Source organism: Heloderma suspectum, chromosome 8 (genome assembly GCF_057233095.1).
Source record: "Heloderma suspectum isolate Gila_16-S chromosome 8, 16-S_ref, whole genome shotgun sequence".
NCBI classification, from domain to species: domain Eukaryota; kingdom Metazoa; phylum Chordata; class Lepidosauria; order Squamata; family Helodermatidae; genus Heloderma; species Heloderma suspectum.
Window position 1 is genome coordinate 24,983,933 of NC_139465.1, and position 21,050 is coordinate 25,004,982.

The following is a 21,050-nucleotide window of genomic DNA, read 5'->3' on the forward strand; positions in this document are numbered from 1 at the left end:
AGTCCCCACTTGGCCATGGAAGCTCACTGGGTGACTTTGGGCCAGTCACAGACTCTCAGCCCAACCTACCTCACAGGGTTGTTGTTGTGAGGATACAACGGTGAGGAGGAGGATAATGTAAGCCGCCTTGAGTTCCTTGCGAGAGGGAGAAAGGCGGGGTATAAATGCAATAAATAAATAAATAAATAAATAAAATTTCAGTGGGATTGTGCATCTGCTCTGAGTTTCAGTCAGGACTAGTCAGAACTCTAAAGGAGCTACCAAGGCTCTGCACTAATTTGGGGAATTGGGTTCAGGACCTTGGATAGCTCTTTTAGGGTTCTGACTGAAACCCAGACCAGATTCACAGCCCCACTGAAATCAGAGCCACCAGCCACCATTATTAAGGACCTCTGAGTTAGATCCAAGGCTTTTGCTCTGAGCAGCATAGCAGTAATTCCTAGTGTGGCTAGCAACTCAGGCAACGCCATGAGTGGGAGAATGTACTTGAACGTGTGCTTTTTCTGCTTCACGGCCGTACCCACCCAGAGGTACAGGACAGTTCTAGTTATATGGGCCACCGGACAGATGGCTCCAGCACCTGTCTTAGCAAAGGATAAAGGAACGGGCTTGCTTCCCCCTCTCTTCTTCTTCAGTTTGTTCATGTGGGTTGTATGCAATGCTACTGGGGGCAGAGTCCAATCATCATTTTGGGGGGCATAGCACAAACTTGTAACACAGGCCCCGTCCTATCCTGGTCCCATCCCATACACACAAGCTCATGTCCCAACCCAGCACCCTCCAGAGGTGCTGGACTACAACTCTCATCATGCCTAGCCAGCATGGCTTTGGGGATGATAGGAGTTGTAGTCTAACACCTCTGGATGGCCCCAGTGTCTTTCTACCCACTGTTAAAGGCGCTCTCCTCTCTATTATTTCATACCAGTATCCTAGAACTGAATACTGCCAAAAACAGACACTATGATGAAGTTCTGGTGAGTCAACACCACAAAGGGTCAACACTGCTGTAAACTATCCACACTGTCCCCATAGAAAACATCTGCTGTACGCCAAAGCAAATAATGTACAAAGCCTCTGCTATTGATCAACACCATTCACTCAGTCCTTTTAAAAAATCTGTGCTCTTCTGTCTTTATAAACTCCCTGGAGCATTGCAGGTCACGTGACCCTCTTGTCAAGGGTAATTAATAAAATAATTCAGAAAGCTGTAATCATTCAACAACATCATGTCTTGCTGTGTTCTCAGCTGTGAATTATAAAGTGTAGCTCCTAATCTAATGCAGAATCTGGAAGCTTCTTCGGCACATCAAGAAACTTACGTTTCCTTCCTTCCTTAAGTTCTTAGCTCTCATGGTCATCAACAATCCAAATATCTCTTGATCATGCAGAAAACCTAAAATAGCACAATTACAGACATGCACACTTGCCATTTATGCAAGCATGTCTACTTTGAATAACTTAGGGTGCAATCCTATGCACACTTAGCCAGAAAAAAGTCCTATAACTTTCAGCATCCCTCAGCCAGCCATGCTGGCTGGGACTTGTAGGACTTTTTAAATATAAAATATGGATTGCGCCCTTATTTTACATAAAATATTAGGGGTTTCAGTATGTAGCACTTGGCATTTTTAAGTTGGAAAACCTACAGCTTCTACCTACCATGAACTTCTATAGTCCTTTTAAAAAATCAGTGGGCAAAACAGTACCCTGTGGGAATGAATTCCACAAAGCTGGTAGAAAAAAGCTTTTCTTAGGGTGCAATCCTATGCATATTTAGACAGAAAAAGCCCTACTACTCCCAGCATGCCCCAGTCAGCATGCTGGCTGGGGCATGCTGGGAGTTGTAGGACTTTTTTCTGTCTAAACATGCATAGGATTGCACTGTTAAGGAACCACATTGCTTAGAACAGAGGTTTCAAACTGTTTGAAAGTGGGGAGTCTTTTGTTAGTGGTACTAAAAGCCTCCCTGCCCTCTTGTTCATCAACACATTTTACTAGGAAAAGGGCAATTCAATGTGTGACTTCCTTTAATTAAATCATCATAGGTGTGATACTAGTCAAGTAGACATGTTTAGCTCACCACAAATGAATTGAGGCGCAAACATAAACAAAATTATGTTTTAAGAAATAAAGTTAAATTATAACTGCAACTCCAGTTCAGAATAAAGTACTGTCTGCCTGGTGCAACATGAATACCACAGAAGACGGGCTGTGTCCACTCAGGTGGGGTTTACCTGTGTGTGGGCTCTCTCTCCCAACCCAGTGCCCAGTGTTGGGCTATATGGGGTAGGCAACCTAGGGCCCCCCCAGATGTTTTGGACCACAACTCTTGTAATCCCTGATATCTATGCTGGGGAGTTGTAGTCCAACACATCTGGAGGGCCGCAGGTTGGGGGAAGGCTGTGGGGCAGGGGGGCCGCTAGAGGTGTATTGTGCATCGGCCACCAGAATGATGGGCCCCCAAGCGTACAAACCCATTTCCCTCTTACCACTGGCAGGGCTCCCGGGCTCTGCTGTACCGCTGGCCTGACCTCATCTCCGCCTTCTCAGACGCAGATGCTGGCCGGGAGCCAGAAAGTCCTCGCCTGAGCTGCCGCCTAGGGCAGGTGCAAAGCGAGGCTCCTCGCCCCGCGCTCTGACTCCGCGGGCAATCCGCAGGAGCAGCTCGGTTTTGGCACAGCTACAGCAACAGCCGCCTCGTCTGCTCGCTCTGGACCCTACCGACGGCCCTTTGGTACTTAATCAAGGCTGACGAGCGGGACCGCGCCCCCCCCGCCCCGCGCCCGCCCTATGGGGAAGCCGGGCTGCCCCGAGGAGGCGGGTCCCTGCGCGCTGGCGCGCCAGCTGCCCCACTCGCCCGCGCTTTGATCTCGCGCCGTCGGATACACCTTGGAACGCTCCGGGCGCCGGTAACCTAGGCGACGTTGTCAGCAACATTCCATCCTAGCGCCGCGGACGTTCTGAGCCCGCCCCCCTCGGCCGGTTTGCGCCAATCGCGCGGCACCCCCCCCCGCGCCGCAACCTGCTTGCGGGGTGGCGGTGACGTCATGGCCGGTGAGTTCTCCCTCCCTCCCTCCCTGCCGCCGCCGCCGCCGCCGCCGCCTCCTCCTGCTGGCTGGGCTCGCTGGCGCAGCAGCGGCGGGAGGCAGCGCGGGGCGGGAGGAGCGAGCCGGCCCTGCCCGCCCGCCGGCCGCCCGCCCGGCGCAGCATGGCCAAGCACCACCGCACACCGGCGCGCAGCCCGGAGCCCGTCGTCGAGGTCAAGAGCAAGGTGAGCGCGCCCGCCCCGGGCGGGGCAAAGCGGGCGGGCGGGGGGCGGGCGCGCGGGGCCCGCGGCAGCCCCTGCCCCGGGGGCGGGCGGCGCCGTGCCCAGCGCGGCAGCGGCGGCGGTTTCGCAGGCTCGCCGGGGGAGAGCCGCCGCGCGCGCTCCGGCCCCGCTGGCCCAGGGCACGCCGGCGGCGCTCGCCCTGCTGGGGGCGCCTTGATCCGCCTTTGCAGCAGGTGCGCCAGGCGCCGCCGCCGCCGCCTTCCCGGCTGGGCGCTCGGCTCCCGGCGCGGCGCGGCGCGGCCCCCGCCGTCCCCCCCTCTCTCGCCTGTCCCGCGCGTCTGCTGCGCGTCTCGCCCGGCCTACCGGATGGCGGCGGCGGCGGGCGATTGTTTCTGCCCCCTCCCTTCCCGGCGAGCGGAGGCTGCCCGCCGAGCGGACTGCCGCGCTCCCCTCTGGAGGGCTTTCTTCCCCGCGAGGCTCGGGCTCTGCGCGCGCGCGCGCCTGCGTGTGTTATGCCCCCAGCTCCCGGGGAGGCGCCGGGCGCCCGCGCGGGGGTTCTGCAGCGGCGCACCAGGACCGGGCCCCGGTGGCTACGCAGCGTCGGGGCCTGCGGGGGATCTCGAGCTGATCTCTCGGCGGGGAAATGCGCCGGGGGATCCCGCGGTAAATCCCGCCGGGAAGGAGGGGAGGTGGATGTTGGAGCGGTCAACGGGGAGGCGGTTCTGCCCTCCTAGGGCTGATTAACGTGCCTTGGGGGCATAATAATAGTCGAGGGAGGAGGTCCCTTACTGCGTTATCCCCCCCCCCCCCGAAAGCAATAGGGAAGCAAGGACAGGTTGACTTTTCCTCCAACTCCGGACTAGTACTGGTGGAATTCTACTGCTGATGGACAGCAACTCTCCCTCGAGATTAAACTTACTTGACGTCTGCAAAGGGGCATCGTCTTCCCACAGGGCGCTGGGAAAGGACCCCAGGCTGAGCAGCATTTCCAGAGCTTCCCTCGACTTCAGTCCAGGTCGTGTGGAGGGACCGCTGCTCAATGGAAGAGCATGGAGAAGGTCCCGGGTTCAACCCACAGCTTCTCCAGTTAAAAGGATCCCAGAGCAGGTGATGGAAAGGCCTCCTCCCTCAACCTGGTGCCCTCCAGATGCTTTGGACTACAGCTACCATCAGCCCCAGGCATCATGGCCAGTGGTCAGGAAGGATGGGAGTTGTAGATCCAAATCTGGAGGGCACTAGGTTGGGGGAGGGGGGCTTAGAGACTCTCAAGAGACTGTCTGACTATCTCAGTAGTGTCTATTCTGACGGGCGCAAGGAGTCTCACCTGCTGTAAAACAGCTTCCTGGGTTCCCTGTGTGAAGGTTTGGCTTTTGTCGGGCTGTTTGTTTGTTTGTTTGTTTGTGCTAATTTAGAGCCTGCCTATAAATAAATCCTTCCAAGCCAGAGTACAAGTTAAACTCAAAATACAATAATTAAATCACAACACAGTAATTAAATGTGGACAGGGAGACATTTTTCTCCCTCTCTCAAAATACTAGAACCCAGTGGGGTCATCCCATGAAGCTGATTGGTGGGAGATTCAGGACAGAGAAAAGGAAGGGCTTCTTCACACAGCGCATAAACCATGGAACTCACTACCGCAGGATGTAGTGATGGCCACCAATTTGGATGGCTTTAAAAGGGGGTTGGACAAATTCCTGGAGGAGAAGGCTACCATTGGCTACTAGTACTGATGGCTATATGCTACCTCCAGTACCAGAGGCAGTGAGCCTATGTACACCAGTTGCTGGGGAACATGGGCAGGTGGGTGCTGTTACATTCATGTCCTTCTTGTGGATTCCCAGTTGACGGTTGGTTGGCTACTGTGTGAACAGAATGCTGGACTAGATGGACCTTTGGTCTGATCCAGCAGGGCTCTTCTTATGTTCTTAATCCCAATAAGATCATATCAAGACATCAAAACTAATCAAGACTCATCCTACAGGGCTGATGGTGGTAGCTGACCCCTATGCTGGGGCAGAACAATTCTCTTTCTAGGGCTGGTATTATTTCTCCCTGTTTGGGGGGTACATCAGAAATGGATTTGTAGTAGCTCCTTGGTGGTGAGAACTTAGCTTGGACAAACAGGCCCCACTGATAGAAAGCCCCTCTCGTGCTCCTCTGGATTGGGTTTTAGGTCTGGTTCCTGTAGGGCAGCCTTCCCCCAACCTGGTCCCTTCCAGATGTGTTGGACTACAAGTCCCAGCATGCCCCAGCCAGCTGAAGTCCAACACATCTGGAAGGGACCAGGTTGGGGAAGGCTGCTTTCAGGCAGGGATGGAGACATACGTTGCCTTCCAGATCTTGTTGGACTACAACTCCCAGCATCTCTCACTAGCTGTGCTGGCAACAACTGATGGGAGTTGCAGTGCAACTACATCTGGAGGGCCCTAGGTTCCCCACCCCTGCTGTAGAGAGAGGCTGTCCCAAATGTGGTCCTCCGCCATGAGCGCCTGGTCTTGTGCAGGACCGATTTGGGGGTTGGGAGGGGAAATGGTGGCAAATTCATTTGGGGAGCGGGAAGCTGCTGGGTGTTTGTGGTCTTGACAACCTTTTCAGTTTGACCCTTCCCTAGGGATGGTAGCAAAACCAAGCAGCTTCCCAAGAACATTTCCTGCTATTCCTAGGCACATCCATCCAAATTTCACTTCTCTATTCCTCTGCTGTGTTTGCTACAATATAGCAAACTCCTGACCATCCCTAAGTTAGTCTTTGCCACTTCTTTGTACCTCTGCATTAAGTAGGAACAATGTATCTGAGTACCACAAGGAATACAGGAAGATGGGCCTGGTCCATCTAGCCCATTACTGTCAACTCTGACTGGCAGCAGCTCTCCAGAGTTTCAGGCAGGAATCTTTCCCAGCCCTACCTGGAGATGCCGGGGATCAAACCTGGGATCTTCTGCACGCAAAGCAGGTGCTGTGCCAATTATTCCAGCATTAGGCCAAAGATGCTCTTTGTTTGCAGCTTTGCCTTTTGGTGGCAGAAAATTACCCTCTGGGGGAGATGCAGTCCTATATGCAAGTGCCCTTATTAATATAAGGGCTTGTTTATATTTTATTTTAGAACATTTCTACCCTGCCTTTTGGACCCCACAAGGGCCCTCAAGGCAGTGTACTAGATTAAAAAACACAAAAATACAGTACAAATAATGAGATAAAACAAATGTAACAAAATAGATGATCGATAGATAGCAGATGAAAATAGATAGTAGATTATATTTATTTAATAATTTTTAAAAATGTAATAGCTTTCCCTCAAGAGGAGAATCTGTTTGCACGGTTGAGGGGTATATCAGCAGTTAGTTAAACTTGAAGGAAAGAGAACCCAGATAATCAGAGTTTTTCTCTACTTCAGTTATGTTCAGGTAAGTAGCCATGTAAGTATTACTGTGATTTGTACCTGCGCGCTGCACAGGTGGGCAAGAGAGGTGTATTGTCTCTGTGCTAGCAGGGGACCAAACTATCACCCCTTGCCTGCTGTGCTTGGAGTTGCAAGGTTTGGATCACAAGAGATGAGCTAGCAAGGGAACAAAGAATAAATGCATAAAGGAGACCTTGCCAATTCCTTTTAACACAGGTTAGGAACTGTGGCCCTCCAGACGTTGTTAGATGTCCGCTCCCATCAGCCCCAGCAAGCATGGTCAATGGTCAGTGTTGATGGGAGTTGTAGTCCAACAATATCTAGAGTTCCACAGGTTCCCCACCCCTGATTTATAACAACAACTAAATGATCCCTGGGCACGTAAACAAGATACAACTGTGAGTTTAGTATATTGTCCCAACACAGAACAGTCTCTAGTGAGATGCCCAGGCAGCTAATTTTAAGACAACTCCTTCATCACAGGAGAGCAAGAAATAATAGAAGAGGTGCTTTCTTATGTTGGGCTCAATCCTGATAGTTGTGTTTTTAAGTTTTTGAGTTAGACAGGTAGAATGGAAAGTATGCAGAATCAAGGTATATAGAACAAGACTGGTTACTGCTGCAGATGATTTCCTCTCTTCAGATAATGGCTGCCTATTCACCACGTAGCTTTGCCACAATTTAGTGATGTTACTTAGTAGGAGATGTAGACAGTCATAGCAATCCCAGAACCCCGAGATCCTATTTAATACTTTGTCCTTCACCCGCAATAAAGTTAGAGATCTTAACTTTCTGGCATATCTGTTAAGGGCGCTACACAGTTGTTATTCGTTCAAGAAAAAACTGCAGTGCCCAATCCTATCCATGTTTAGACAGAAAAAAATCCTACAACGTCCAGCATTCCCTGGCCAGCATGGCTGGCTGGGGAATGGTGGGAGTTGTAGGCCCTTTCTCTGTTTAAACACACATAGGATTGCACCCTGAGTGTTCTTGTGAATGTTCATTTGGGGAGAAATATTGACTGAGTCCACAGACCTTGGGCGCTTTTACGGGTTGTTGCCACATAGCAAACCTTTCCTGAGTTTGTTCGGCTGTGTTAGCAGCTGGCCACTTTGCCTTTGACCCTCTCCTCCTCTTGTACAGTTTGATGCCGAGTTCCGCCGCTTTGCTATGAAGCGCTCCAGCGTGGGCAGCTTCCAGGAATTCTACCAGCTGATCCAGAGGGTCCACCAGATCCCCTGCCTGGATGTCCTGCTCGGCTATACGGATGTCCATGGTGACCTGCTGCCCATCAACAATGACGACAACTACCATAAGGCAGTGTCGTCTGCCAATCCCCTGCTGCGGATCATCATCCAGAAACGAGGTAAGGGGGTGCCAGGGAGACTAGTGCTTGCTCTTCCCATGAGCCCAGCGCATTTATTCTGTATTTGTTTGTTTGTTTGCCTGCCATTTGTTCAAGGAGCTCAGGGCAGTGTAGAGCAGACGCAGGCAGATGGTAGATTCCTGGGTGATTTGCCATAGATTGGCAAAGGTTTCTGACTCCCAGTAGCTTAACAACAGCAAGTAAATTGCAAGTAAAGAGTTCCCAGCCACAATCAGGTCTTTGTGAAGCTCTGCTAGCCACTTTAAAATTAAAATGAAACATGTAGAGAGAAATGGTATGCTATTCTATGGTATGCGATGTTACCTAGACTTCATGATCCTTTTAATAGAAACATCCAAGGAAGAGGTCAATAAGCTTAATTTAAAGGTGAAACGTTCTAAAGAAAAATTAAAAGCGAGCTTATTTATTTATTTATTTATTTAATTTATTAATCGCCCATCTGACTGGTCACCCAGCCACTCTGGGCGATGTACAACCCACCATAAAACAATTTAAAACAATAAAATTTTACCATATTTTTTTTTTTTTTTAAATACCCTAACCCACCCCAAAAAGAAGAAAACAAGTGGTGGATCAGTTGGAAAGACTGGGTAGGGAACTGCAAAAGGAGCATCAAGAATTTAAAGATTCCAAATTTCGGAAGTTCCAGAGTGATCTTTGTGATGATGATGTGACGCAATGAAAAAAAAGGTATATAATTGGCGCAAACCTGACAGGGCTACCCATGTCAGAAAATTTGTTTCCCTCAATAGAACTACAGATACCTGCAGCAAAGAAGGGGAAACTGATGGGGTTGATTGGCACTCAACTGATGGCTCCTTGTCAGAACCCTCTACCTCCAGGTCAGAGAGACCGTTTTTTAACATCAAACCAAGGGAGAGGGTATGGGGACACAGACCTGCAGAAAACAGAACATACAGAAGGGAAATCCTAAAAACCTAGCAGTGCTGCATTTATCTAGGAGGGTTCTTAAGGTATTCCAGAAAGGGCTCTCCTTTGTCCTTACTCCCAAACATACTTCTTTCACATTAATGGTAGAACTTCAACAACTTTTCAGGAAGGTAAGATATGCAGATATTAGCCAATTTTAGAGCTCTTTTTCGAGTCCCTGATCTAGTTCTGCCTTCGTCCAACCTGATGCCTCCACATGGACTGCAGTTCCAACCATTCTTGACTGTTGATCATGCTGGCTAGGGCTGATGGGATTTGTAGTCCAAAACATTTGGAGAACACCGGGTTGGGTTAGTTTAATTGATGTAAAACATTTTGATTGACTAAAACAGTGCCCCTAATGCTGCCTCCGCTTCATTGGGAAGCAGATTTGAAGAATTACTGCATTCCTTTTGTAATACAAATACTTATAAAAATTCCAGGAAGTACGCACCATCTTAGAAGATATATTCCATCTAGTGTGTGTGAGAGAGAAGGGGGAATATCTTTTTGGAGATTATGTCTGCTGCAGTATATGTATCCATAATCTAAAAACAGCATAGCCCAGCACGTCTGGAGAGCATAAGGTTGGGGAAGGCAGATCTAGTGTAATGCAGATGTAGATTTCTTTATGCAGGTCATCACAGTCTGGGGACATAGCATAGGAGACTGGTGTTCAAGGAGCAAACAACACCCATTACATCATATTAAATTGCCCTGAAGAAGGGCCTCTAAGTTCAAAACGTGCTGGAATTGTTTTCATTGAATTAAACATTCTGTTTGTCTACCCCTGTGCTTTTGGCTTTTCTGGCATTCCTCGTGGGATTTTCTTTTTGTTGGTTTTGCATTCCAGTCTGTGACCTGGTTTGTACAGTTGCCAATGTGGTTAATGAGCCACAGTGGCTGGTTAGCCACGCTGCACGTGCTGGTCAAATGCCAGCCTGAGTTGCTTAATTAGCCTTGCCAGCGTTGCTTACCGTGTCATCCGAACCTGGCCATGGGCTGTTGTAGGGTTCTGGGTGGCTTGTTTGCCACAGTGTCAACTGACCCTCACCAGGTTCGGGTGATGCAATAAGCCACGCTGGCAAGAGTAATTAAACAAATTGGGCCGCATGTGTCCAGCACACGCAGCGTGGCTGAGAAGCCAGCGTGGCTTGTTAACTGAGCTGGCGATCGTGCAAACAGGCCCACAGTCACATGAGAGCCAGCAGATAATTGGCTCTGCTCCTTTAATCAGCATTTTGCCTCTACCTCCTCCTTGCCCTACCACTATCTGGATCCAGTTTGGGGTAGACCTTGGGGTTCTGGTAAAAAAAGAAAGCAAAGCAAAGCAAAATAGATCCCATAAGATTGCAGTCTGTCCACCTCTGTTTTACAGAAAGCTTCCGAAGTGGCTTATGAAGATTAATAATAAGAGAGTCCCTGCCCCTCTGGCTTACAATCTAAAAGACACAAAAGGGAAAGGGATTGGAAAGGAGGAAGAAAAAAAGCAAACCCAGGCTCTTAGTTACAAAGTTTTTAGAGGTGTTCTTCCTGGCAAGGAAGAGCAAAACTCACTCTCTGCAGCTGATCGTTCTCTGGCTGATGCGTGGGACCAGGATGGGCTCCCCCTTGCTATCATGCTCTTCCTGGGAGACAGAGGTTGCAGCTTCCCAGTGGCCCTTGGTTCTCTGGCTGGTGGATGCTGTTTCCCAACCTGGTGCCCTCCAGATGATGTTGGATTCCAATTCCTACCACCCCCAGCCAGCATGGCCAGTGATCATGGGAGCTGTAGTCCAAAACATCTGGAGGGCACCAGACTGGGAAAGGCTAATATAAGCAGAAGTAGAATAAGCCTGAACAAGGCTTTTGTCTGACCCAACAGTGTTAGTCATGTGCCTTCTGGAAAATGAGGAGCCTGTGCAAAAATAACATGTTTTGCTTTCCCCAGCCATTAGCGTTGTCCTTAGGAGGAGATTTTCGCTCTAAACAGGAGAGTCATTTTGCTTCCCAGAGCATCGCTGCCACCAGCCAACCCATCCGAAGCTCCGGACTGGTTTATCTCTGGGCTTTATAAGGCAGTAACGTTAATAATAGGAGAGGCTCTTTTAATAGCTTTCCCAAGTCATGGTTCTCTCCTTGTCTGTCTGGGGAACTGGACTCGAAAATCCAGGGAGATTTAGCCCAGTCTGAGGCAGTGGTCTCTTAGAGCAGCCCTCTAGAGGTGCTGGACTACAGACCCATCATCCCCAGCCAGCCTGGGCATGATGGCTGGGGATTAGGAGAGTTGTCGTCCAGCACATCTGGAGGGTTGGGGAAAGCTGCCTTAGAGAGTTAGTCTGCTATGCCTGCATTATAACAGCTCTCCTGGTTTTAAGCACGTAGCACAGATTTTTCTGCTCTTCTCTGCTAACAGAACAAAACAAAGCTTGCAACAAAACCCCACCACCACCAAATCAGAACTCTTTGTAACCAGGACTGCCAAAAAATCTGTGACCTAAATAAGCTATGCAAATTAGGGGAACCACATAAAAAGGGTAGCTACAATCTCACTGTTCACATACTGGAAGCTTTTCTTGTGAGGGCTGGATGCCAGCCACTAATGAACTATTGGGGCGGGGGGAATGCTGAAAATATCGCACTCCCAAAAATACCTGGGCTGCAACACAGGCAAGATTTATTTATTTATTTATTTATTGCATTTATACCCCGCCTTTCTCCCTCTCGCAAGGAACTCAAGGCGGCTTACATTATCCTCCTCCTCACCGTTGTATCCTCACAACAACAACCCTGCGAGGTAGGTTGGGCTGAGAGTCTGTGACTGGCCCAAAGTCACCCAGTGAGCTTCCATGGCCAAGTGGGGACTAGAACCCGGATCTCCCGGCTCCCAGTCCGTCACTCTCACCACTACACTACACTGGCTCTCATGACCTCTCCTGGATGTCCCTATTGCAGACATTGGAAACACCATCAACACAGGAATGTAGGAAGCTGTCTTACGCTGAGTCAGACGATTCGTCCATCTAGCCCAGTATTGTCAACACTGATTGGCAGCAGCTGTCCAAGGATTCAGGCAGGATTCTCTCTTAGCCCTACCTGGAGATGCCAGGGCTCGAACCAGGGACCTTCTACATGCAAAGCAGGTGCTCTACCGTTGAGCTACAGGCCTTAGGAAGGGCCTTCTGCTTGCCTGCTGATTCAGCAGCCAGAGCCTAGCAAACCATGCCAGCTCCAGGTTTGAGGAGGCCCTAGGCAAAGTGCCCTCTGGGGAGCCCCCATCCTCTGTCAGTAGGTGCCGTTCTCCATTGGTAGGCACGGGCAGCAGTATGGGGGAGCAGCAGCAGTGCCCCAAGCAATGCCAAACTGCTGGTTCTAGCCACTCTTTTAATTTCCCACAATGCCCCTGACGTAGTGTTGTTCCCAGGCATTCTGGTATATTAAAATGGCAGCTAGACTCAGCTACCTGGTGCCGCTTGGAGCACCAACATGTTTAGGGGTCCAGGGAAAGCATCAGCATGCCAGAGTGCTGGGGCCCTGACAGGTGCCCAATGATGCCAGGCGTTGGCACTGGCCCTGCTAGCAAAGGCTGCCAAGCCAGGTGGCAGAGGGCAACCGTGCATCCTTCCTCTGCCCCCCTGCCCTCTCCTCTGCTCTGCTGCTTGAGTCTTGGCTTCCCTACCCACACAGAAGCTGCTGCAGGGTTGCTGAGTAGATAGAGGCTGGTTCCTTGGAACCATCAGGGGTCGACATAACTGGACTCTTGCCAGGACCCACAGCCAGGTCTCTGGGCCGGGGTTTTCTTCCTCCTCATTGTGTCTGCCTGCTCAGAAGCAGAACCTCCACTCACCTTCGCCTCTCCTTCTGGGCAGTGGTGCTTTCTGCACTAGGCCGAGAGGGAGAGGGCAGTTGAGTGGGCAGTGGTGACCATGGCGAGGAGGAAGGGGGGCTCCCCGGGGTGGGAGGCTCACTGAGGGCATCTTCCCAAGGATCCTTCGGGGCCTGGAGCTGCCGCTGCTTGGACCAGCTGCTGGAGGGGAAACAAAAACCCTTCCCACCGTCTCGCATGGCCTCCCTGAGCTAAAAATAAGCGCCTGCGCCCAAAACACAGAGTGATATTTATAACTCGGGAGCTCTGTCTAACAAGCTCTGTGGAACAAGGGGCGTGCTGCTTAAGCACCGTGACCTGCCCAAATCTCCCTGGCTTCTGCTTGGGGAAGTTACTGTTACTGGGTAGCCTTCCCCAACATGGTGCCCTCCAGATATGTTGGACTGAAACTACCATTGTTCCCAGCCATGGCTGGGGATGGTGGGAGTTACAGTCCAACACATCTGGAGGGCACCAGGTTGGGGAAGCCTGTACTACAGGCTCTGCTGAGTGAGCAAGGGGCCATTTGTCATGGGCGCAAGCTTGTAAGCACCACATGGCCGGTCATCTATGGCAAGCAGAGATCTCCTCCGGGCAACCAGGCAGGGTGAAATTATAAACAGGGTCAGCGTTGGTCATTTATTTTCAGACTCAAATGACTAAGAAAGCAAGTAGGCTCGTAAAAAAATATGGAGGCCAGGGCTGGCTGCTTCTGTGGGCCTAACTTTGCAAGGCTGTTCAGGCCAGATTGTAAAATGGGACGCGCTCCCCAGGGCACATTCTGTAGGCGTTCCAAGACTCTGCTAGCATTGTCGTCTGGGCTTCCTGTGGTTTCTCTTTTTAACATGGGTCCGGGTCCCAGGTGCCTATTTGCTCCCAGCAGTTGTTACAGCAGCTGTGCCAGACTTAAACCTCGAACCTGTTCCAACTTGGAAAGTCTTGCTGCTTCATGTCCATCTCATAACTTGTCGCAAACATCTCTGGCTCTTTAGGGAACTGGATGAATCATCCATCTTGCTAGGTACAGTGGGAGAAGTGTTTGTAGCCTGCAAGAGAGTAAGAGATTCCTGCATAGGCACTGAATAGGAACATCGGAAGCTGCCTTCGATGGAGTCAGACCCTGGGTCCATCTAGCCCGGTATTGTCGACACTGACTGGCAGCGGCTGTCAGGGTTGCAGGCAGGATTCTTTCCTAGTCCTATCTGGAGATGCCAGGGATCAAACTTAGGGCCTTCTCTGTGCAAGGTAGGTGCTCTACCACTGAGCCACAGCTGCAAGGAAGTTTTTGAGGCCACCGGTCCTTGAAGCTGACTTCACCATAAAGCACACCTCAACCCCTCACCACTTCTTTCCCATTCTTTCAGTTGCCCTGCACACCGGGTTTGCACATAAAGCACATCTTCCCATGCACCGGTGGCTTCTTTACACAAGCACATGTTTTTATTTTATGACACTATATTACTATTCTTCATTTTTTAATTACATTTTATCCAGCCAAACGGTGTGTGCGATCCTTTCCATCACCACCCCGATTATCCTCCCAACAAGACCTTGAGGTAGGCTAGGCTTAAAGAGAGTAACTGGCTTATAGTTACCCAGGTGAGTGGGGATTTTCAAGGATGCATCTTTCTTCAGAATGATTTTGAACCCAGGTCTCCCCAGTCCTAGTCTGGCACTCTAACCCAGGAGTACAGAAACTCTTTCGGGCCAAGGGCTGTTTCGGAGAAGATTTTGGGGGCCACGTTCCATTGGTGGGCAGGGCCAAAGGCAAAAGGAGCGAGGCATATTTTAGTTTAAAGATCTTGCTGCCTGCAGTTAAGCCTGAGGAGAGGCGTTTCAACCTTTTAGAATGCGGAAAAGGGCTGCACCAAAGTCAGGAACCCAGCAACAAACGATAGTTGCGGAAAGGGGTCATGGCCTTCTGGGGAACCCCGGGCCTGATGTTCTGCACCCCTGCTCTAACCACTGCACACCACAGTTGCATTCCATATTTTGATTTAGCCTGGCCCCTGCCCAGAACTATTGTGATTTATGCCAAATCAACTGTTTGATCTAAAACTCATGGAACTAATTGGCTCATATTTTCTTAATCAGGTGGCAGCCAGACCTAGACCTTCAGACCATGCCGTAGTCCCAGGCACGGTCTAAAGGCACATGAGGCAGCCACCTTGCTGAAGCTAAGCAGACCTGGGTCTGGTCAGTGCTTGGAGGGGAGACCACCTGGGAACCACATGTAGCCACCTTAAGTTCCACAATGGAAGAAAGGTGGGATATAAATGAAATAGATACATACATACATACATACAAGGAGCCCCTGGGAAGCACAGAGCTTTGAGAGGCGTCGGGGACTACATGAAGTCTCTTCCCCCCCCCCCCTGCTGCCAAGAGTTGTCTTTGGCTGTCAATCTTCCCCAACCTGGTGCCCTCCAGGTTTGTTGGACTACAATTCCTATCATCCCAGCCACTGGGGATGGTGGAAGTTCTAGTACAACACATCTAGAGGGCACCAGGTTGGGGGAGGCAACGACTGGGTTCACACAACACAGTAACCCACACTCAAGGTTGAGTGAGACTTGTTGTTGATCTGTGGGTTGTTGAAATGTGGGTTATTGTGTTGTCTGAACCCAGCCGTGCTAACAAACCATGGTTTGTTAACCATGAACAACCCACAGTTCACAATATAGGGCATATAGGAAGCTACCCTATACTGGGTCAGCCTGTTGGTCCATCTAAGCCCAGTATTGTCAACACTGACTGGCAGCAGTTCTCCAGGGTTTCAGGCAGTTTTTCTAGCTCTACCCGGAGACACCAGGGATTGAACCTGGGATCTTCGCCATGCAAAGCATGTGCTCTACCACTGAGCTATGGCCCCTCCCCTTTTGGGAAGGGAAGCAATGGCTGATCTCCATTTCTGAGAGCACAAAAGCCAGCTTTTAATCTGCCTCTTGCCTTTGGTGAAACACACAGGTCCATGAGGTGGCATAGAGCAGAAGTAAGAAAGTAAGAATCCAACAACAAACCATGGGTTCTCTTCATGGATTGTTCATGGTTAACAAGCCGTGGTTTATTAGTGCAGCTGGAATCAGAGAACACGGTACTCCGTGTTTCAGTGACAACCCCCACTCAACCCATACTCAGCCTTGAGTGTGGGTTATGTTGTGTGAACCCAGTGTATGTGTAGCTGGTTTCTCCCCGCCGCAGCAGCCAGGGGCCAGCCCCTTCCTCAGAAGGAGCCTCTTTCCAGCCTGACAGCCCTTCAAGTCTTACTAGGCTTGCTTGCTTGCTTAATTTAATTTATTCATTCATTTATTCATTCATTTATTCATTTATTGCATTTATATCCCACCTTTTTTCCTCCTTAAAGAACCCAAGGCAGCGTACATAGCCCTTCTCCTCCTCCATTTTATCCTCACCACAACAACCCTGTGAGGTGGGTTGGGCTGAGAGTCTGTGACTGGCCCAAAGTCACCCAGTGAGCTTCTGTGGCTGAGTGGGGACTAGAACCCGGATCTCCCGGCTCCCAGTCCAACACTCTCGCCACTGCACCACACCGGCTCTCTTGAATGTATAGACACTTCCCCCTGTGGCACTGGCAGACGGTGCAGATCTGGTGGAACAACAAATACTCGGCAAGCATCCTCGTGGAGGGCGGGGGGAAACAAACTAGGAAAGCGCTCTCCCTCCTGAATCAGCCCACCCTGTTTTCTGCAGAGCCCAGAGGTTTCTCCAGTTGCTACGAAATAATATCTTCATCCAGACCTGCCCAGCCTCTCCTTCAGTGGTCAGTGGAGGGGAGAGTGCAACTGTCTGGACATATGTTGAGACGGATAGCCTTCTCCTTCTCTGTTGTGCCGAGAGGAGATGGCCATCTTCTGGGGAGCCTCCGTTAACCATTATATGGGAGAGAAGCATAGCCCAGGAAGCCTGTGCTCACAACGCAGAAGTCCTTTCCAGAGGGGCCGCCACATTAATCTGTTGCAGCAAAAACAACCACAAGTCTTGTGGTCCCTTAAAGGCTAGCAGATTTATTCTGGCATAAGCTTTCATGGACGCTGTCCACTTCATCAGAGGAAGTGGACAGCATCCACGAAAGCTTATGCCACAATAAATTCATCAGTCTTTAAGGCAGGAGTGCAGAAACTCTTTCAGCCCGAGGTCTGAATTCCATTTCGAGGGAGCTCCCAGTAGTGAGTGGAGCTGAAGGCAAAAGGTATTTTGGTTTAAAATTCTTACTGCTTGTAATTAAGCCTTAGGAGAGGCATTTCAACCTTTTGGAATGGGGGGAAAAACTGCACAGCAAGAAAACACCAAACTATAGGTAGTTCAGGGAAAGGGCATGGCCTTCTGGGAAACCCCCGAGGGCTCACTGGCTCCTGCCTCAGGGGTTCTGCCCTCCTGCTTTTCGATGCCACAAGACTCTTTGTTGTTAATGCAGAAGTGGTTACCAGATCAAGATCCCGGTGATTGAAGGACTGATTTCTCTCCTCCTTCCACCCAATCTTTACATGCATTTTTACTGCGTTTACCATTTGGGGTTGCCAATTCTCAATCATAATCCCAAGGAATTTTTATACTCCCTCGTGTGTGTGTGTGTGTGTGTGTGTGTGCGTGCACGCGTGTGCGTGCTCTGCCTAAATACTAACCAACAGACCATTTTCGATTAACGTACATTTAACTCAATCAGCATATGGAATTGGAAAAATGACAAGGCGTCTGCCTCCACCCTCCCAGTCTGGCAAAATTGGCAGACTAAATGTTTGTATTAGTGTGTTTTGAGTCGTGGTTAGTCCTGGCGAATTCCTCCAGAATCCAAATGCGTCTTTCTCCACCTCCAGTGCTGGATCTAGAGACTCTGTTCTGAGTCCTGGGAATTGCGGAGGGTGAGAGTGCCTCGGTAGGTCTTGTTTTTTGCTGCACAGATGTCAGGAGCTGTACTATGTGCTCTGAGCTTGCAGCTACGGAGTTAAATCTGCAGGGCACAGCTCAAAGTGTGATTAAGGCAGAATTATTCACATCCCTTTTAATCCTAGCCTGGTGTACAATGTGTAATCCCGGCAGAGGGGCTGAGTCCCACAGCACTGGCAGGCAACCACACAGGCAGGCATGGGCCAGAATCTGACCTGGATAGAGAAGGGTGGGAGGAGGGAACCAGTATTGCTGAGCAGAATGAGGCCAGATCAGTGTTTTGAGCTGGCTGTGTCTTCCAGTGCCCAGTGAAATGGAGCCCTAGCCTCTGGTGTGATGGCCAGAGTCTCACCACACAGAGTCAGCTATGCTGTCAGTATCCAAATGTAATCAATAGCTCCCCCTTGCTGCCCCCTCCCACACTTTCCCCCCCTGGCCAGAGGGAGCCCTACAAAGGGAGAAACTGTGGCACCTTAACTGATTGGGCAGTTAATGGCAGAAAAACAGGAGTTTTCTATAATGTACACAAAGGGCTCATCCCATGGCAGTGATTAAGCCATGTGGTCTTGTGTCCTTAGAGAACTTATAAAAGGCCTCATCATCCTTCCGACAGTCCCCTCCCCAGCTGGAAGGACACTTTCGCATTCAGATGCTGTCAGTCATACACATTTCTGCCACCGTACAGCATCATAACTCCCATAACACTAAAACGTCCAGCGTTTCCAATTTTCAAGGTTGTGAGGGACCCAGCTCCAAAGGCAGAAAAGAATCAGCTGGCAAAACGTGGACAGGTATAGCAGAGAAGCCTGCTTTGGGGGTACGAGGTGGAAATCTCATGCCTGGCAAACGCTTCTGCAAAGTAGCTTGCTGAAGGAAAACAGGCACTGTTGCTCTTAAATAGGTAGAGCTGGAGTGTGGGTCTGTTTTTATCATCTCGCCATCTTGGGGGTCCTGTAGGGCTGGAAAAGTGGGATAAAACTATTTTAGCAAATAAATGACATGTTTCGGCTGGGTGTTAGGCAGGGCTGACATCAAAGGTGGGCATGGTTGGGCACTTGGCAAGGGCCCACACCCCAGCCCGCTGACAAGACCCCCCTGCAGTTGCTCCTCCCTTCATCATTGCAACCTGCTTGTTCACCTGCCTCTCGCTCTGGCCCAGACAATGCTGCTGGTGAGAGGTAGGAGCAGGAGATGCCGCAACCTACTTGCTCCCCGGCTCTCTGCCTGCTTAGCAGGCAAGTGGTACCAGTGATGAGGAAGAGGAGGCGGTGCAATTGGAGCTGATGGGAATGGCAGTGAGAACATAGACTCGTGGAGGGAGGAGGCCCATTGAGGGTGTCTTGCCCAAGGGCCCTTAAACAGCCAGTGTTTAAGCCAGCACGGTGCTAGGAACCGTGGAGGGAGCCCAGGATGGTGGAATGCCAGCACGGGCGCAATGGGGGGCAGAGAGGCCGAACTAAGGGGTGCTGACAGCTGGGGAAGCAGGGTTTGGTGTGAGCAGCACATGCCTGCTTATCTGATCGGTCCTTGCTTTCCTGCTTCCTTGCAGCAGAAGCCGACAGCAGCGTCTTTGCCTCCAACTCCCTGCAACGGAAGAAAAAGGGGCTCTTGCGCCCGGTGCACCAGCGGACCAAGCCCCACTTGCTGATCGGCATGCCCCAGGACTTCCGCCAGATCTCCTCCATCATCGACGTGGACATTCTGCCTGAGACCCACCGGCGGGTGCGGCTGCATAAGCACGGCTCCAGCAAGCCGCTGGGCTTCTACATCCGGGACGGGGTCAGCGTGCGCGTGGCCCCCCAGGGGGTCGAGAAGGTGCCCGGCATCTTCATCTCCCGCTTGGTCAAGGGAGGGCTGGCCGAGAGCACGGGGCTGCTGGCTGTGAACGACGAGATCCTGGAGGTCAACGGCATCGACGTGGCGGGCAAGTCGCTGGACCAGGTCACGGACATGATGGTGGCCAACAGCCACAACCTCATCATCACCGTCAAGCCGGCCAACCAGCGCAACAACGTTATCCGCAGCAGCAAGGCCTCGGGCAGCTCCGGGGTGTCCACGGACAGCACCCCGAGTCAGCAGACGCCCAGTCCGGCTTCCCAGTATCTGAGCAACTGCAGCACGGCGGAGGGGGAGAGTGACGAAGAGGGTGACCTGGTGATCGAGAGCGATTTGCCAGCCAGTTGCCCCAACGGGGGTCTCCTGGAGAGCCTGCAGCACAGCCTGTCTCTGTACAGCTCTCAGGGCTCACTGCCCTCCCTGAACAGTCACAGCGGCAGCGGCAGCCCGATCCGGGGCAGCCGAGCAGGGAGCCTCCGGGAGGACGGCACAGTCATCACGCTATAGCGCCGGGCACCGTTCCCCCCCACCCCGTGTATTTGAATTGCAACATCTCCGAGGCCAGTTTGGTGGTGGCCTTGTTCCTGGGCAATGGAGCTGAAATACAGAGCCCATCTGGATTCCGAGGTGTGACCCTCACTTGCCGTCATTGACCCTCCCTTGTACACTGCCTGCAAGCCCAACAGTGCTTTCTGTGGCCAAGGTGGCCAAGATAGCCGATGGGACTGGAGCCACAGGGGTTGGCCTATCTTCCCTGAAACCTTTGCCAGCCAACAGGTCCCATCCTGTCCCCACTGAACCAAAGTGATGGGAGTTTTATTACCTTTCCCTCTCTTCAGCACTGCTCCCTCTCTACCACCATTTGTGTTCCAGGCAAAACAGGGGCTTGCCCATCTCCAGGCCCATGGTCCCTGCAGCCACCCACAATCGGCTCTCATGAAGTGTTTGGTTTTTGTTCTTTGTTTTTATGATAACATGCATCACAGACTAATATATTGCAACAGACTATTAAACTTTTTTTTTAGGAAGCATGTTCTCACGTGGTTTTTGGAAGCATGCTGCAGTGGGAAGAGGCGAGATGAAAGACATGCAGAGAGAAAGGGCCACAACAGCCGCAGTGGGAGAAGTGGGGTGGAGGTAGGCCGGGCCGTATGGGGTCATGGAGCAGGCTGGGTTAGCTCCACTTCACTATGGCATCTAGGCAAATAGGTGGTCCTTCTATCAACTGGTATCCTGGCCAAACCTGCATGCCAAGCAATTGGTTCCCCACTGCCCCCTATTCTTTCCCACACTCCAAATATATTTTTATTGGTTTTAACTTGTCAAGAAACAAAGCATACCAGCCCAATACAGCAGTACAGAAAGGAGCTGCAGCATAAAGCAGGGGTGCAGAATTTCTTTCAGTTGGAGGGCCGGAGTCTCCAAAGGGCCACAGTCCAACAGGGGCTATGCAGCTGCAGCCCGTGACCCCCAGCTTG

The 21,050-nt window shown here is 51.1% G+C and overlaps 2 protein-coding genes across 13 annotated transcripts in view; one reads left to right on the plus strand and one right to left on the minus strand.

Moving 5' to 3' along the window:
• ACD (ACD shelterin complex subunit and telomerase recruitment factor) overlaps window positions 1-2,712 on the minus strand; it is a 43,693-nt gene extending 40,981 nt beyond the window's left edge. The window contains exon 1 of the mRNA XM_084813161.1: window positions 2,490-2,712. Coding sequence (XP_084669287.1) covers window positions 2,490-2,536 — 47 coding nt within the window. The 5' untranslated portion in view covers window positions 2,537-2,712. The remainder of the gene's footprint in view (window positions 1-2,489) is intronic.
• On the plus strand, window positions 2,596-20,602 carry PARD6A (par-6 family cell polarity regulator alpha). Of its 12 annotated transcripts, none has more exons than XM_084813164.1 (4): window positions 3,112-3,931; window positions 7,814-8,036; window positions 8,810-8,899; window positions 19,286-20,596. In XM_084813164.1, the coding sequence occupies exons 1-4, from the start codon at window positions 3,209-3,211 to the stop codon at window positions 20,077-20,079; spliced, it is 1,830 nt and encodes a 609-aa protein (XP_084669290.1). In that variant the 5' UTR covers window positions 3,112-3,208; the 3' UTR covers window positions 20,080-20,596. The 12 variants fall into 12 exon arrangements, with proteins under 12 accessions (XP_084669302.1, XP_084669297.1, XP_084669290.1 ...); XM_084813165.1 differs by having other exon boundaries at window positions 19,289-20,596; XM_084813168.1 differs by having other exon boundaries at window positions 3,112-3,271.
• The last annotated feature ends 448 nt before the right edge of the window (window positions 20,603-21,050 follow it).

Excerpts from the sequence above, each read along its gene's own strand:
- PARD6A (XM_084813164.1), top strand. The coding sequence starts at position 3,209 with ATGGCCAAGCACCACCGCACACCGGCGCGCAGCCCGGAGCCCGTCGTC. Across the intron at positions 3,932-7,813 it reads ATGCGCCGGGGGATCCCGCG|TTTGATGCCGAGTTCCGCCG; the intron begins GTAAATCCCGCC and ends CCTCTTGTACAG. Across the intron at positions 8,037-8,809 it reads GATCATCATCCAGAAACGAG|AACTACAGATACCTGCAGCA; the intron begins GTAAGGGGGTGC and ends TTCCCTCAATAG.